We start from the raw sequence: 17,984 nt of genomic DNA on the forward strand, positions 1-17,984 counted from the left end.
ACATTTTGGTAGGAATAATCCAAATAGGACATACATGGTAAATGGTAGGACATTGAAGAATGCAGTAGAACAGAGTGATCTCGGAATAATGGTGCATAGTTCCCTGAAGGTGGAATCTCATGTGGGTAGGGTGGCGAAGAAAGCTTTTGGTATGTTGGCCTTTATAAATCAGAGCATTGAGTATAGGAGTTGGGATGTAATGTTAAAATTGTATAAGGCATTGGTAAGGCCAAATTTGGAGTATTGTGTACAGTTCTGGTCACTGAATTATAGAAAAGATGTCAACAAAATAGAGTACAGAGAAGATTTACTAGAATGTTACCTGGGTTTCAGCACCTAAGTTACAGAGAAAGGTTGAACAAGTTAGGTCTGTATTCTTTGGAGCGTAGAAAGTTGAGGGGGGACTTGATAGAGATATTTAAAATTATGAGGGGGATAGATAGAGTTGACGTGGATAGGCTTTTTCCATTGAGAGCAGGGGAGATTCAAACAAGAGGATACGAGTTGAGAGTTAGGGGGCAAAAGTTTAGGGGTAACACGAGGGGGAATTTCTTTACTCAGAGAGTGGTAGCTGTGTAGAACAAGCTTCCAGTAGAAGTGGTAGAGGTAAATTTGATATTGTCATTTAAAGTAAAATTGGATAGGTATATGGACAGTAAAGGAATGGAGGGTTATGGGCTGAGTGCTGGTTGGTGGGACTAGGTGAGAGTAAGCGTTCGGCACGGACTAGAAGAGCCGAGATGGCCTGTTTCCGTGCTGTAATTGTTATATGGTTATATGGTATGACCACATTAATGGGGTTGTATTATAGACTACCCAATAGTCAGCGAGAATTGGAGGAGCAAATCTGCAGAGAGATAGCAGACAACTGCAGGAAACAAAGTTGTGATAGTAGGAGATTTTAATTGTCCACATATTGATTGGAACTCCCTTACTGTTAAGGATCTAGACGGGTTAGAGTTTGTAAAATATGTTCAGGAAAGTTTTCCAAATCAATTAATAGATCTCCTATTAGGAAACAAGTTAGGGCAGGTGACAGAAGTGTGTGTAGGGGAACACTTTGGTTCCAGTGATTATAACGTCATTAGTTTCCACTTGATCATGGATAAAGATAGATCTGGTCCTCGGGTTGAGGTTCTAAACTGGAAAAAGGACAAATTTGAAAAAATGAGAAAGGATCTAAAAAGCGTGGATTAGGACAGGTTGTTCTCTGGTAAGGATATCGTTGGTAAGTGGGAGGCCTTCAAAGGAGAAATTTTCAGAGTGCAGAGTTTGTATGTTACTGTCAGGATTAAAGGCAAAGTGAATAAGAATAAGGAACCTTTGTTCTCTAGGGATACTGGAACTCTGATAAAGAAGAGAGATGTATGACATGTATAGGAAACAGGGAGCAAATAAGGTACTTGAGGAGTATAAAAAGTGAAAAAAAAAACTTAAGAAAGAAATCAGGAGGGCTAAAAGACATGAAGTAGCTTTGGCAGTCATGGTGAAGGATAATCTAAAGAGCTTCTACAGGTATATTAAGAGCAAAAGGATAGTAAGGAATAAAGTTGGTCCTCTTGAAGATCAGAGTGGTTGGCTATGTATAGAACCAAAAGAAATGGAGGAGATCGTAAATGTTTTTTTTTGCATCTGTATTTACTAAGGAACTGGCATGGAGTCAATGGAAATAAGGCAAACAGGTAGTGAGGACATGGAACCTATACAGATTGAAGAGGAGGAGGTGCTTGCTATCTTGAGGCAAATCAGAGTAGATAAATCCCAAGGATATGAAAGGGTATTCCCTCAGACCTTGAAGGAGACTAGTGTTGAAATTGCAGGGGCTCTGGCAGATGTATTTAAAATGTCAGTATCTACGGGTGAGGTGCTGGAGGATTGGAGGATATCTCATGTTGTTCCGTTTTTTTTACAAAAGGCTCTAAAAATAATCCGTGAAATTACAGGCCAGTCAGTTTGACGTCGGTAGTAGGTAAATTATTGGAAGGAATACTAAGAGATAGGATCTAAAAATATTTAGATAGACAGGGACTTATTCCAACGTATAATTCTCCGTAACTTCCGCCACCTCCAACGGGATCCCACTACCAAGCACATTTTTCCCTCCCCTCCCTTCTGCTTTTCGCAGGGATCGCTCCCTACGCGACTCCCTTGTCCACTTGTCCCCCCCATCCCCTCCCTCCTGGCACTTATCCTTGTAAACGGAACAAGTGCTACACCTGCCCTTACACTTCCTCCCTCACCGCCATTCAGGGCCCCAGACAGTCCTTCCAGGTGAGGCAACACTTCACCTGTGAGTCGGCTGGTGTGGTATACTGCGTCCGGTGCTCCCGGTGTGGCCTTTTATATATTGGTGAGACCCGACGCAGACTGGGAGACTGTTTCGCTGAACACCTATGCTCGGTCTGCCAGAAAAAGCAGGATCTCCCAGTGGCCACACATTTTAATTCCATGTCCCATTCCCATTCTGATATGTCTATCCATGGCCTCCTCTATTGTCAAAATGAATCCAAACTCAGGTTGGAGGAACAACACCTTATATACCGGCTGGGTAGCCTCCAACCTGATGGCATGAACATTGACTTCTCTAACTTCCGTTAATGCCCCTCCTCCCCTTCTTACCCCATCCCTGACATATTTAATTGTTTGCCTGTTCTCCATCTCCCTCTGGTGTTCCCCCCCACTTTCTTCCGAGGCCTCCCATCCCATGATCCTTTCCCTTCTCCAGCTCTGTATCACTTTCGCCAATCACCTTTCCAGCTCTTAGCTTCATCCCTCCCCCTCCGGTCTACTCCTATCATTTCGCATTTCCCCCTCCCCCTCTACTTTCAAATCTCTTACTATCTTTCCTTTCGGTTAGTCCTGACGAAGGGTCTCGGCCTGAAATGTCGACAGTGCTTCTCCCTATAGATGCCTCCTGGCCTGCTGTGTTCCACCAGCATTTTGTGTGTGTTGTTTATTGAGTATAAGAGTTGGAATGTTATGGTGAGATTGTATAAGGCTTTGGTGAGGCTGAACTTGGAGTACTGTGTGCAGTTTTGGTCACCGAATTACAGGAAGGATATTAATAAGGTTGAAAGAGTGCACAGAAGGTTTACAAGGATGTTGCCGGGACTTGAGAAACTGAGTTACAGAGAAAGGTTGAATAGGTGAGGACTTTATTCCCTGGAGCGTAGAAGAATGAAGGGAGATTTGATAGAGGTATATAAAATTATGATGGGTATAGATAGAGTGAATGCAAGCAGGCTTTTTCCACTTTATCCAAGGCATAGAAGACAATGGGCCTAGTGCTGGAAAAGGGCTAGGCACTTGATCAATGGCAAGAATGGGTGAGCTGAATGCCCCATCTCCGTGAGGCTTGAGTCTATGTGACAAAGTGTGGGCGAGCAAGGAGGCCTACAAACTTGACTCAGTTACTCCAGTTTTGGCTGGAGGAATGGGACCAAATTCCAGCAACTTACTGTGAGAGCTTGTGGAAGGCTACCCAATGTTTGACACAAGTCAAACAATTTAAAGGCAACGCTACCAAATACTAACAAAGCGTATGTAAACTTCTGACCCACTGGGAAAGTGATGAAAGAAATAAAAGCTGAAATAAATCATTCTCTCTACTATTATTCTGACGTTTCACATTATTAAAATAGTGATCCCAAATTACCTAAGACAGGGAATGTTTTCTAGGATTAAATGTCAGGAATTGTGAAAAACTGAGTTTAAATGTACTTGGCTAAGGTGTATGTAAACTTCTGACTTCAACTGTATTTAGACTAATCATAAGCTTATCCCATTCTTTTCTCAAAAACACATGCAGTGGCATACATAGAGTACAAATACAGATGGAACTGAATGTCTGAATGGAACCAAGGTGACTGGAGTTGTTAAGCAAGCTGCACCACTCTGCTGCCCCTTCAGAGCATCTTCTTCAAATTGTGTCAGAGAAGAAGCCAGATGGGAATGAGGATATATGTATTATCTATGTGAGGGCATCTCCAACAATGCAGCATCCACTGTATTGCTTAGATTTGTACACTCAAATTACAAAATGTGGAATTAAAGTCACAAGTTACTGATTTTCAGGCAAGAGGTACATGAGCAGGCCACACTTGACACAATATTCCATGTAAATATCAGTAAAATATTAAACTGAAATACAACACCTTGATTTTGGAATAGCATTTCTTTGAGTTTGCATCTTAGTCTCTCACATCTCCTTGCTGTGACAAATGGTCATGGATCATAGAGATTCAGCCCAGGAGCTGGTCCTTCAGCCCACCATCGCCTTCAATTCCCTATTTACCACCACTTGATCCATAGTCTACTATGCCATGGTGTTTTTAAATACTGTACCCATCTGCATCAGATTTCAACCACCAGTGAAACAAAAAAACTCTTCCTGAGATTACCTCAAAACTCTTATTCTTCACCCTGTATATATGCCCTATAGTTTTAGATATCTCTAGAATTGGATACAAACATACAACCAAACTCATTATCAATGTTTCATCAGAGCTTAAAACATAACATTGATTCAAACATTTAGATCTGAATTAGAGATTTTGCTGGTCTAGCAATTTACTTCTATCCATCAAAAACAAACACAGCTTTCAGTTTCCATGCCACTACAGTATTCCACAAATCACCACATCATCAGTACTTATTCATCTACAGTACCATAGAGCAAATGTTGTAAAACAGTTATCCTCAGCATCCCGAATAACATCTACTACATAATCAAGATTATAAAATCAGATCATTTTCATACTTGTTTGCCTTTTGCCTTTGTGCAGTTATATTTCACGTGCAGACTGCACATGCAGTCTGTGACCCAGGTTCAATTCCACCATTGTCTGTAAGGAGTTGTGTACATTCTCCCCATGATAGCATGGGCTTCCTCCCACATTCCAGGGACATGTGGGTTAGTAGGTTAATTGGTCACATGGATGTAATTGGGCAGTGCCAGCTCATCGGGCATGGAAGGGCCTGGCACTATACTGCACCTTTAAAATTAAAATAAGTAATGCTAAAACTGACATTTTACATTTATTAGGAAAAATAATTAATTTAAACAAGTACAAATGTCTTTTTTGTCCCCACTTTCTTCAAATATACGATTTTTAAAAATACATGACAACAGGAAAGCTTGAATTATGCTCATGTAGAGAGTTTCTTACAGAATGAATTAGAGGTCCCAGAACGAGGGCACTGTCGACACATCTGCCAGTCACCACCACATCAGCTCCAAGATCCAGAGCTCTGCCGATTGGTTGGGCACTATATAAATAATGTAAGTGATCATTATTCAGTGTCCCAAATACTGGTAAGAAGAGGTGGATAAAATTAGTGGCCTCAATACAGTTTACATATGATTTATCTTACATTTATATAACATTTACTAACTGATAAAATGTGCATAAAATTTGGTCTTTTAATTTCTGATGCTCTAGCTTTCTCAGTTACAATGCCTTCTTTGTAAATGGAGAAAAAAAGTAAAACTGAATTTGCAAATTGCACAAGAATGGATTAACATATGAAACAGGGTTACTGTTATTTAAAGTGCATTCACCTTCAAAAAAACTGAATCTTTTAAAAACAGATACTGGGGGAACAAAAGAGGTCAAGCAGTATTTGTAGAGGAAAAAGTTATAAAACAATGTTTTAGGGTTAAGGCCGTGAATAAGGACTGAGAAGGAACAAGAAGAATTGCTAGTACAAAGCACAGTGGGACAGGCACTGGTGGAGTCTGATAGGGAGGGAACAACTGGACAAATGGAAACAGGTGGGATACCAGTGCTCTATGTATTGCTACTATACTAGTAAACCTTCCTATTCTCTCCCAGTCTTGATGCAGGATTTCAACCTGGAATTGGTCACGCCTATTTCCTCCCTGACCTGCAGAATTCTTCCAGCATCCGCAGGTTTTTCAGTCTTCAATTTTTAAAGCAGGATATTTGGCAGTGTTGGCATAAATTAAAAGTTCACAAAATCACAAGTGAAAACATCAAATATCTTATAATATACCAATGGCACAGGATAATAATTATTCAAAATCATAGCTAAGAATTGTATTTATTCCCCAATTAAAAATTCTAAAATCTAAATAACAAAGAGAGCAATTGAAGGGCACTGGAAATAACTGCGATTTCGTTATTGCTAAATAACAAGTACATCAAATCATATCAAAGGTGGTGTTGAATCAGCATATAGGAGAGAGATTAAAAATCTGACTGAGTGGTGCCATAACAACAACTTCTTACTCAATGTCAGCATGACCAAGGAGCTGATTATTGACTTCAGGAGAAGGAAACCAGAGGTCCATGGGCCAGTCCTCATTGAGAGATCAGAGGTAAGAGGGTCAGCAACTTTAAATTCCTTGGTGCTATCATTTCGGAGGACCTGTCCTGGGCCCTGCATGTAAGTGCAATTACGAAGAACGCACAGCAGCACCTCTATTTCCTTCAGAGTTTGCAAAGATTCAGTATGACATCTAAACCTGACAAACTTCTATAAATGTGCGGTGGAGAGCATATTCACCGGCTGCATCACAGCCTGGTATGGAAACACAAATGCCTTTACGTGGAAAATCCTATAAAAAGTGGATACGGCTCAGTTCATCATGGGTAAAGTCCTCTCTACCACTGAGCACACCTAAATAGAGTGTTGTTGCAGGAAAGCAACATCCACTACCCAGCAGATGCTCTCTTCTCACAGCTGCCATCAAGAAGCCCCAGGACTCACAATACCAAATTCAGAAACAGTTATTACCCCTCAACCATCTAGTTCTTGAACTAAATGGGATAACTTCACTTGCCCCATCATTGAAATGTTCCCAGAAACTGTGGACTCACTTTCAAGGACTCGTCAATCTCAGGTTCTGGATATTTATTTATTACTATTATTTCTTTCTTTTTATATTTGCACAGGTTTTTGTCTTTTGCACACTGGTTGAGTGTCTTATTGGTGTGTTCTTTCACTGATTCGTATGGCCATAAGACCACAGGACCATAAGACACGTAACAGTGGTGTACTTGTCACGTGACAGGTGTTGAAGCTATACTGGACTTGAGGTAATGGTCTTGTGATGGTGGAGTGACGTCATTTTCCCGCCAGTAGAGGTCATGTGACAGGTTTTTTTTACAGGGTATAAAAGGAGGACCCCTCCCTGTGAGGAGGGGCAGTTCGTGGCTGGATTTGCCATGTTGACTTCATGCCACTGCGTGATTTAATATTATGACGCAGTGTGGTTGAAAGATGGAGTTTTATTTAATGCCTAAAGTTTAAAAGGTCATTGCCAGCAGCTTCTTTATAATACTGCTAGTTGAGAATTAGTGGAGAGTGAAGATTGGAGTTTGGGAGTTAAAAGATCGAGGAAAGTCGATTTCGACGGTGAAACAGGTTCGACCTTGTTTGATCCTCATTCGGAAGGAATTCGTTGACTGTGATCGTGTTAATCCCTGTGAATAGCAGAAAGGATTGAGTACAGTTTTGTAAAGGAAAGGTCAGTGCCTTTAAGCCGTTTCATTCTTCATCTTCCTAAATTCTTCGTGGGAAAAGTAGTTCGCCTGGGAACCGAAACAACACGATGTGAAAGAGAATTTAAATCGTCTTAAAAAGTCTCTCCCTTAAATGGACTGTAAGCATTTTGACCTTTTACAATACTACTTTGAAGAACTGTTTTTGCAACTTCGCTTTAAGAACTGTTTAAGCTTCATTGCTTTAAGAACTGTTCAAGCTGCCACACAGCAGCTGATTTCCGGTTACGTTAGTGATTTGTTTACTTTTGGGGGTTTGTTTTTCAGTGTTTAATAAATGTTTTGTTTGTTATCAAAACCCTGCCTGACTCATATATTTATTGTTGCTGAATCCGTGACACACAGGAGTAATCGCTGTTGCTTCTTCCTTTACAATCTGGTAATTAACTCACATTTCTTTGCCTGAAAGTTGTTTCTTGATTGTTTCCAAAGTCTAAAGTAAATTTATTATCAAAGTGCATATAAGTCACCATATGCAACCCTGAGATTAGTTTCCAAATGCACAGTTGACAAATTGGCAGGATTAGTGCTAAAGGGAGACTCAAGAGATTGCTGATGATAGATTCCAGGGCAACAAGCAAAATGCTGGGAAACTCAGTGGGTCAGGCAGTATCTATGGAGAGAAATTCATCATTGATATTTTGGATGAAGACCCTTCATCTGGGCTGAAAGGAGGGAGAAAGGGACACACTCCATTTACCAGCATTTCATATAAACAATAAATACTCACCCTAAATATGCATTCATACTTTGGATACTTTCAGGAAAAGGACTTCCATTATACATGTCTGTGACGCCTACTTCTTTGAACATATCTTTCTGGCAAACATATAAAAAAGTAGATACAGTCAATCATTGCTAACTTTCTTAATTTTTAATAAGGTACAGACTTGCATCTGTACAGCCACTACCTGTTCCCTAAAATCGTATTTTGTCTAATGATTCTACTTGATTTTGATTCCTCAATCAGTCCTTCTAATCGGAACGACTACTGAAATTCATGAAGGCTCTCCACCCAGGCTCCGTTTACATGTTGCTGCACCATTGATTTAAACCGTGAAAATAAACCATATATTCAATTTTAAATTAGTTCCGACAGTCTTAGAGCAAAGTTAACTCAGTGGCATTGCCTAACCTATGGCATATATGCCTAAGATGGCACACACAAAGCTTTCGTTTGTACACGGCATGCAGTGCGACTTCTCAATACTTTAAACCTCATCCATAATAAAAAGCTTATGCACCAAAGCTTATAATTACACATTTACATTTCTTATGTTATAGATTAAATACAATATCATTTAGAAACTGTTGCTTTTCAGTTTATAAAAGATTACCGTAGATTCCGGATTTTAAGCCGCTACTTTTTTCCCACATTTTGAACAGCTTTGAACTCTGCGGCCTTTAATACGGTGCGGCTAATGCATGGTTTTTTTTCATGCCGCCAAAAAACATTTTGCCTCGTAACAGTAGACCAATAAAATTGATGAGTAGTTCACAGAGGTCCAATGAAATTGTACGATAAATCAAGCGCACTTTCACAATTAAATTATTGTAAATCAGTCATTTGTACTCACCCTCATCAACATGGAAAACACTCGAAGAAAAGCATTGTGCTGCCTTTATGGCAGTTATTTAGTTTATAATATTTTCGCTTAGTAATTCATTTGTTAGTTAAAGTTAGAACTGTTTTAACTATATTTGTTTTCTGTACTACATCGCGGGATGCTATGACGTCACACCCGGTTTCGCCGCGTCTTGTGGGATACCAGTTTGCGATAAACGGGAAGGCGGGGGGGCGAGCGGCGGAGCGAAAACGCTGCTTTTAAGTTAAAGGCGATCAATAACTTTTCCTGGTAGGCTGCAGTATATATATTTTTTACCAGTCGTTAGGAGATATTGGAATGTTGTTCAGTAAAAAAGTATACGCAACGTATGTTTAAAAGTAGCCACGTTACAGGCACGGTTCGAAAAAAAGCATTTGCAATATGTATTTGTTTATGTTACCATATGGATTTAATTAAAAGTTAAAAAATCCTCACGTGTAATATCTTTCTGTGTAAATATCTCATATTACAACGTGGGACACCTGCGGCCGAAAATCCGGTGCGGCCTGTACAAGTACAAAATTGATTTTCTTTCTAAAATTAGAGCCAGCGGCTTTTAATCAGGTGCGCTTTGTAGTCCGGAATCTACGGTAATAATAATAGTTTTTGAACAGTTTTTCTAAAATGCTTAATCTGTGGTTGAGAGGGAAATTCAGTCATGATGGCAGACTCAATGAGCCAAAAATGGGCTAATTTTGCTCCTACGTCTTAGGGTCTCTGTTCTACTTTTACTTATAGTAAAACAATGAATATACATAAATACGCAACAGAGCTCATCCTCTTTCCATAAAAAAATGCCCATAATTGTTACTCATTCATTAATCAATGATCAGCTCTGCTCAAAATTACCACCTGAAAGTTCAATGGTTTACTTCCTGATATCAATCTCCGTTGAAACCCAAAATTAATTTAGTTCTACACACAGGATAATGCTGTTCTTCCGCTTATAAGCTCCCTACCCTTACAGTTACCTCAGTTCCATGTTTCAATCTACCTGCCTTGTATTACTCAGCTTTGATTCTGATGGTCCCCATTCCCATCCCTTCCTCCACATACATTCATTCTGCTGGTCGTCATCATAATACCCTTTTCCACACCAACGACAATTCCCAATTCTTCCAACCAAAGCTAAAATACTGGATACTAATTCTTCACCACCCCTCGCAGAATGTTTACATTCAATTAAATTTTTAAAATTTATTCCATTTATTTTCTTTCACTTTAAAAACAGAGGGCTATGTGAAAGAGAAGGGTTAAATTGAACCTAGACTACATTAAGAGGTCAGCACAATATCATGGGCAGAAGGGCCTGTACTATGTTGTACTACTCTGTATTTGCAATTATAAAGGGACAGGGAAATAAGTCACTAAAAACTGTTACATTTTCAAGAAAGAGGAGGTTATTCTTTGCAACAAAACTTTGTGTCAGCTTACCTCGTGTTCTAAATCGAGTCACATAACACAGAAACAATTGGCACACCACATCTACGCCAACCATCAGATGCTACCTACGCTAATCCCATTCACCAGCACTTGGCCACGGTTTACAATGCCAGGCTGATTCACGTTCTCTTCCAGGCACATTTTAAAAACGGTACCAGGCTCCATCATCTTCTCAAGCTGAAAGCTCCAGATTGTAAACATTCCAATGGTGAACAAAATCTTCCTCAGATCTCCTCTAAAGCTATCACTCTTCAACTTGAACCCTTGCGCTATAGTGAAAAGTGCTTTTTAAATAGCTCAATCAGGTCCCCCTCTGCTTTTTCTACTACAACAAAAACACACCAAGCCTACTCAGTCTCCCCTTATAATGAAATATTCCACCTCCAGTAGCAACATGAGCTAATGTTTTTTAATAATCTAATGTTTTTTTTACCAAATTTCCCATATGCACCAGCAAAATAAAGTAAACAATGTGCATTCTTCACCAGCTTATCAGCCTGTGCTGCCTCTTCAGTGATCTTTGGACTTGCAGAGCCAAGTCACTTATTCCTCAATACTCCCGCGTGCCCTACCATTCACGGTACATTAGATACCACTGGTTAACTTCCTCCAAATGCATCACCTCTCATCAGCACTCATTAATAATACCACCAATTGTGTGTCAATTTACCAATTAATGTATCCTATTTCACAGGAAAGTCAATGATCTGTGTAACAAGCAGATAGGCTAAGACCATCCTAGCAATTAACCCCATAATATACCTCTATTCAACAGGATTTTCTAATTACAGAATTAACTCTTTACCATCACCTTGGCCAATCTCCTGGCCATTTTTGGATCTGATTTGCCAACATGCATTGGATTTGTTTGGGATTTAACCAGATCCGAGGTATTCAAGTCTGGTGACCAAGAAAGTTACAAGAGATCCAAGTAAGATCTTCGGAAAGCCATCTCACGGGCAAAATGGCTATACCGCACTAAACCTGAATCAACGAAGGATACTCGAATGCCATCACCTCCTATAAAGTAAAATCAAGTAACATAGGCAACAATTGGGCTTCACTTCCAGATGAGCTCAATGTCTTCCATGCTCGTTTCAATTGTCAAATCATGGAGAGACCATCACAAACTCCCACAGCCCCTGATGATCTTGTGATTTCTGTCTCTGAGGCTGTACCCACAAAAAGCATCCAGCCCAGAAATGGGTACCTGACCAAGTACTAAAGACCTGTGCTGATCAACTGGCTGGAGTGTTCACTGAGATATTGAATCTCTCGCTTTGGCAGTCTGAGGTACCCCTGCTTCAAGCAGGCTAGAGCCAGTGGCTAAGAACATGGTAACCTATCTCAACGACTATTGTCCAGTGGAACTTACATCCACAACGATAAAATGTTGAGAGTACTTGGAGGCACACGATAGAATAAACCAAATTCAGAATAGTTTCCTTAAGGGGAAATCTTGCCTGACAAATCTGTTGGAATTCTTGGAGGAAATAACAAGCAGGGTAGAAAAAGGAGAATCTGTAGATACTGCCTACTTGGATTTTCAGAAGGCCTTTAACAAGATGCCGAATGTGAGGCTTTTTAGCAAGATAAGAGCCTATGGTATTACAGAAAAGATACTAGCATGGATACCAGCATTAGTTGATTGGTAGGAGGCAAAGAGTGAGAATAAAGGGAGCCTTTTCTGGTTGGCTGTCAGTGACTACTGGTGTTCTGCAAGGGTCAGTGTTGGGACCGCTCTTCTTATGTTAATGTCAGTGATCTGGATGACTGAATTGATGGCTTTGTGGCCAAGTTTGCAGATGATACAAAATAAGTGGAGGGGCAGGCAGTGTTGAGGAAGCAGGGGATTTGCAGAAGGTCTCAGACAGATTAGGAGAATAAGCAAAGAAGTGGCAGATAGAACACACTGTAGGATGGTGTACTTTGCAGGTGGTCATGCACTTTGGTAGAAGGAATAAATGGCATAGACTATTTTCAAATTCAGAAATTGCAGTTGGGAAGGGACTTCATAAAAGTTAAATTGCCCGTTGAGTCGGTAGTAATGAAGCAAATGCAATGTTAGCATTCATTTCGAAAGGATTAGAATATGAAACTAAGGATATAATGCTGAGGCTTTATCGGGCATTGGTCAGACCATATTTGGAGTATTGTTAGTAGTTTTGGGACCCTTATCTAAGAAAGGATGTGTTAGGATTGGAAAGTGTCCAGAGGAGGTTCACTGGAATGATCCCAGGAATGAAAGGATTAATATATTTGGAGAGTTTGATAGTTCTGGACTAAATTTGCAGTTTAGAAGAATGGGAGGGGATCTCATTGAAAAGTATAGAATATTGAAAGGCCTAGATAGAGTGGGCACGGAGAGGATCTTTCCTATAGTAAGAGAGTTGAGGGCCACAAGACATCGGAGCAGAATTAGGCCATTCAGCCATCGAGTTTGCTCCGCCATTCCATCATGGCTGATCCTGGATTCCTCTCAGCCCCATATACATGCCTTCTCACCATATCATGTGATGCCCTAACCGATCAGAAACTATCAAATTCTGCCTCAAATACACCCACAGACTTGGCCTCCACAGCTGTCTCTGGCAGAGCATTCAATAGATTTACTGTTCTCTGGATAGAAAAAAATCCTCCTTACCTATGTTCTAATAGGTTGTCCCTCAATTTTGAGGCTATGCCTTCTAGTTCTGGATACCCCCACCACAGGAAACATCCTCTCCACATCCACCCTATCTAGTCCTTGCAACATTCGGTAGGTTTCAATAAGATCCCCTCACATTTTGCTAAATTCCAGTGAGCACAGGCCCAAAGCTGCCAAATGCTCCTCATATGTTAACACCTTCATTCCTGGAATCATCCTCATGAACCTCCTCAGGACTCTCCAATGATAACACATCTTTTCTGAGATATGGGGCCCAAAACTGCCGACAATACTCCGAGTGCAGCCTTATCTTTTTGCTTTTATATTCTATTCCCCTTGAAATAAATGCCAACGTTGCATTTGCTATCTTTACCACTGACTCAACTTGTAAGTTAACCTTTTGGGAGTCTTGCATGAGGACTCCTAAGCCCCTCTGCACCTCTGATGTTTGAACCTTCTCCTCATTTAGATAATTGTTCCTTCTCCCCATTTAGACTATTGTTCCTTTTGTTATGAATGAGGAGCAACTCTGATGGGCAGAAGGGTACAGAATCGCCAATGCCCCCCCCCCTTGGAGAATCGCAAATCGCTACTATTCCAATGCTGTTATCAAAGGAAATGAGAGAGATAAGCAGCTCATACAAATTTATGAGAGAGGGGCACAGCACAGGTTGGAATGTCTCCTACTGACAAAGAGAGATTACTGCTATTGTCTCTTGGAGAAGGAATCGTGTATTGAGTACTGTTCTATTCATTGAAACCCCTCAGGGGGCAACCAGAGTGGTCTGGTTGAGGGATTGCATCATCCCAACCTGATTGACACCTGAGACCCCGTGAGTGGGGATAAAAGTAGGGTCTGGGGAACACCCCTCAGACGCACCAGGAGACGCTACGAGACCGGTGGGGGCTTGTGTGTGTGTCCACCCTTGCCTGGGTGACGAGTCCTCCACGGAACGGTCTAGCTAAAGGGCGGAGACAGATCAAGATTGTAAAAGGTAAGTCGGCAAGTTTCTCTCTCTCTCTCTCTCTCTCCAACAATTGCAACACAGTGAACAACAACTACTGCAGCCTGTATGAACTGAACTTTATATTTCCATCAGACAATTCATTATCCCCTAGACAACGATAGAGCTTATTTCTTATTGATTATTATTATAATACCCGCATTTTTAGGTTTAGTATTGATGATGTATATTATCTGTATACTTGCATTGATATTATTTTTGTGTATTTTTACTAATAAATACTGTTAAAAATAGTATCATCAGACTTCAACGGATACTCCTATCTTTGCTGGTAAGATACCCAGTTACGGGGTTCGTAACAACTTGGGGCCTCGTCTCGAGATTTGATACCAAATTGGAGGGCCAGTAAATCGGGCTTTTAAGTCCAGACTTGGATCTGGTTGCGCGGGTAACCAGACGGGAAACCAGCAAAGATGGACGTAGACGAATTCACAAAAAACCCGATTCCGGGGGCGCTAGAGGATGCCACAAAGTCGGACTTGGTAAATATTGCGAAAAGATTAAAACTCACAGAGGTGAAGTCATCAATGAAAAAGTGGGAGATACAGAGGGCCATAGCTCAGTATTATGTTAATAGATAGATAGATAGATAGATAGATAGATACTTTATTCATCCCCATGGGGAAATTCAACTTTTTTCCAATGTCCCATACACTTGTTGTAGCAAAACTAATTACATACAATACTTAACTCAGTAAAAAAATATGATATGCATCTAAATCACTATCTCAAAAAGCATTAATAATAGCTTTTAAAAAGTTCTTAAGTCCTGGCGGTAGAATTGTAAAGCCTAATGGCATTGGGGAGTATTGACCTCTTCATCCTGTCTGAGGAGCATTGCATCGATAGTAACCTGTCGCTGAAACTGCTTCTCTGTCTCTGGATGGTGCTATGTAGAGGATGTTCAGAGTTATCCATAATTGACCGTAGCCTACTCAGCGCCCTTCGCTCAGCTACCGATGTTAAACTCTCCAGTACTTTGCCCACGACAGAGCCCGCCTTCCTTACCAGCTTATTAAGACGTGAGGCGTCCCTCTTCTTAATGCTTCCTCCCCAACACGCCACCACAAAGAAGAGGGCGCTCTCCACAACTGACCTATAGAACATCTTCAGCATCTCACTACAGACATTGAATGACGCCAACCTTCTTAGGAAGTACAGTCGACTCTGTGCCTTCCTGCACAAGGCATCTGTGTTGGCAGTCCAGTCTAGCTTCTCGTCTAACTGTACTCCCAGATACTTGTAGGTCTTAACCTGCTCCACACATTCTCCATTAATGATCACTGGCTCCATATGAGGCCTAAATAAGGAGGTGTTTTCGGCTGAGGTAGTGGAACCTACCCCTGAAAAGGTACCAGCTATTGGGACGGCTCAGTTAGAATTGGAAAAATTAAGGTTGGAACAGAAAAGGGAGTATGAGCTCCAGCTAAAGGAGTTAGAGGCGAAGAGGGAGCATGAAATTAGGTTAAAAGAGCTGGAAGCAGCTGAAAAGCAGAGGGAGCATGAAAGAGCTGAAAGGGAGAAGGAGAAACAGAGGCAGCATGAGCTGGACATGGAGAAGTTAAGGCAAGAGAGAAGGGTCCAAGGGGCAGACCGAGAGGAGAGGTTTAATGTTAGTAGGGAGTTTAGGTCAGTACCTCCGTTCGAGGAGATGGATGTTGATAGTTACTTCTTGCATTTTGAAAAGGTGGCAGTGAATCAGAAGTGGCCCAGAGATCACTGGGTGGCGTTGTTACAAAGTGTGTTAAAAGGGAAGGCACAACGGGCATATGCAGCGTTGTCTGTGGAGAAGTCTGAGAATTATGAGGAAGTAAAACAGGCTATCCTTCGGGCCTACGAGTTGGTACCTGAGGCATATAGACAAAAGTTCAGAGATTTAAAGAAAGTGTGGAATCAGACATATGCAGAGTTTGCCTATGAGAAGGGTGTGCTCTTGGATCGCTGGTGTGCAGCGGAAAGGGTGGAAGAGGATTTTCGGCGTTTCAGGGAGTTAATTCTGATTGAGGAATTTAAAGGTTGTGTTTCGGATGATATCCAGATGTATTTGAACGAGAAGCCGAATAAGTCCATATCCGAATTTGCCAGGTTTGCAGATGAATATGCCCTAACCCACAAGACAAAGTTTTCCTCCAATAAGAGTTACCAGAAAGACCGTAGGAACGGTAGAGAAAGCCCGCTGGCTGAAGCAGAAATACAGCCGGGAGCTAGTGGTAAAAGTAAGGAGGAAGAAAGGCAAGATGGCAGGAGGGTTCCTGACTTGACCAGTTTTAATTGTGGAAAGGTGGGTCATATTGCATCTAAGTGCTTTGCTCCGAGGAAGGAGACAGGAAAAGGGAAAGCAGCAGTCCCTACAGGATGTATTGTGTCGATCAGCAAATCGACGAGAAAGCCCCAGGTAGATAGAATACGAGAGGGGCGTGAGAAATTTATTTCAGAAGGGACCGTGTCTGTGAAAGAGGGAGAAACACCAGTTCCAGTGCGGATCTGGAGAGATACTGGAGCTGAGCAGTCATTGATTCTCAGTAAGGTTCTAGATTTTGGTCCTGAGACTGGAGACGTAGCTTTGAGAGGCATAGGAAAAGGGACAGAAGCTGTGCCTTTGCATAGGATCATTATAAATTGTGATCTGGTATCTGGACCAGTTGAAATAGGGGTGCAATCAGAATTTCCGAGAGCTGGCGTGGACGTCCTTCTTGGTAACGATTTAGCAGGTGGTGAGGTTTGGTCAGCAATGAAGCTGACGAGCCAGCCTGTAAGTGTTGAGGACCCGCCCCTAGATTCCAAGATCTATCCCGCATGCGCAATCACTCGCAGCATGTCAAGAAAGGCAGCTGAGAAAGAGACCAGTTTAAATGAGTCCAGTATCGATTTGGCTGAGATGTTTTTACTGACCCTGTACCAAGAGGGGTTAGAGGGTGGTAAAACGGAGAATAGGAAGGTGAAAGAGAGTAAAGGAGAGGAGGTAGACCTACCCTTAGCCAGGAGGAAATTTATAGAGGCACAGAGTAAAAATGAGAAACAGATAAGGCTGTTAGAAGGTCCAGGGTTGGACATGGATGATCTGTCTGGCTTGACAGAACTGTTTGAAGAAGTTGAAGAATTTAAAGGTGTTCCCGATAATGTAATAAGGGCAGTCCTAGATGAAAAGGATGCCATTACCTTGAAGGAGTCTGCTGGGTTAGCAGATGAGGTTGTTTTAACCCGCAGGGTTGAGTTTACTCCGGATGGGAGTTGCCCAGAGAGTAACTGGGAGGATCAGGGGAATTTAGAATTTGAAAAGGGAACGGGTATTGAAAGCCTGGAAGAGGCAGATGTCCCGTCTGAGTGTGTTCAAGATGTGGATGCACGTGGTATTGAACCTAGTAATGAAACTCGGGAAAAGTCTGAGGTATCTGATTTGGTTGAAAAGGAACGCAGTCCTTTTGGGTCAGATGGACTTGGTTCAGTGAAGAAAGGGTTAACCTTGGTACTAGTGGGATGTGAGAATTCCCAGTTGTTTGTGTTAGAAGGTGTGTTAAAAGTTAGTGAGGAGATAAAAGGTGGTGATGTGGATATTATTATTGAAGGAGAAGGGAAAAGTGTAGTTCCTAAATTGAATGAAGAAAATTTAAAGTCTGGATTGGTGTCAGAAGCAGTAACCAGGCTGAAGGAACAATGGCTTGTTAACAAGGTGCCTGCGAATCAATTACAGTTTGATTTGGAATGTAAAGGTACCCCACTCGCTAATGTTATTCAA

At 41.3% G+C, this 17,984-nt stretch overlaps 1 protein-coding gene across 4 annotated transcripts in view; it reads right to left on the bottom strand.

The window, feature by feature from the left end:
• Positions 1–17,984, bottom strand: part of lratb.1 (lecithin retinol acyltransferase b, tandem duplicate 1) — a 234,407-nt gene that overhangs the window by 152,616 nt on the left and 63,807 nt on the right. For all 4 annotated transcript variants that reach the window (XR_012098671.1, XM_073043138.1, XM_073043137.1 and 1 more), the window contains exons 5-6: positions 8,257–8,345; positions 5,169–5,268 (exon numbers count right to left, since the gene is read on the bottom strand). Coding sequence is in view for 3 of the 4 variants with exons in the window: in XM_073043138.1 (XP_072899239.1) it covers positions 5,169–5,268; positions 8,257–8,345 (189 nt within the window). In the remaining variant the exon portion in view is untranslated. The remainder of the gene's footprint in view (positions 1–5,168; positions 5,269–8,256; positions 8,346–17,984) is intronic.

This window comes from Hemitrygon akajei, chromosome 4 (genome assembly GCF_048418815.1).
Source record: "Hemitrygon akajei chromosome 4, sHemAka1.3, whole genome shotgun sequence".
In the NCBI taxonomy this organism is placed as follows: domain Eukaryota; kingdom Metazoa; phylum Chordata; class Chondrichthyes; order Myliobatiformes; family Dasyatidae; genus Hemitrygon; species Hemitrygon akajei.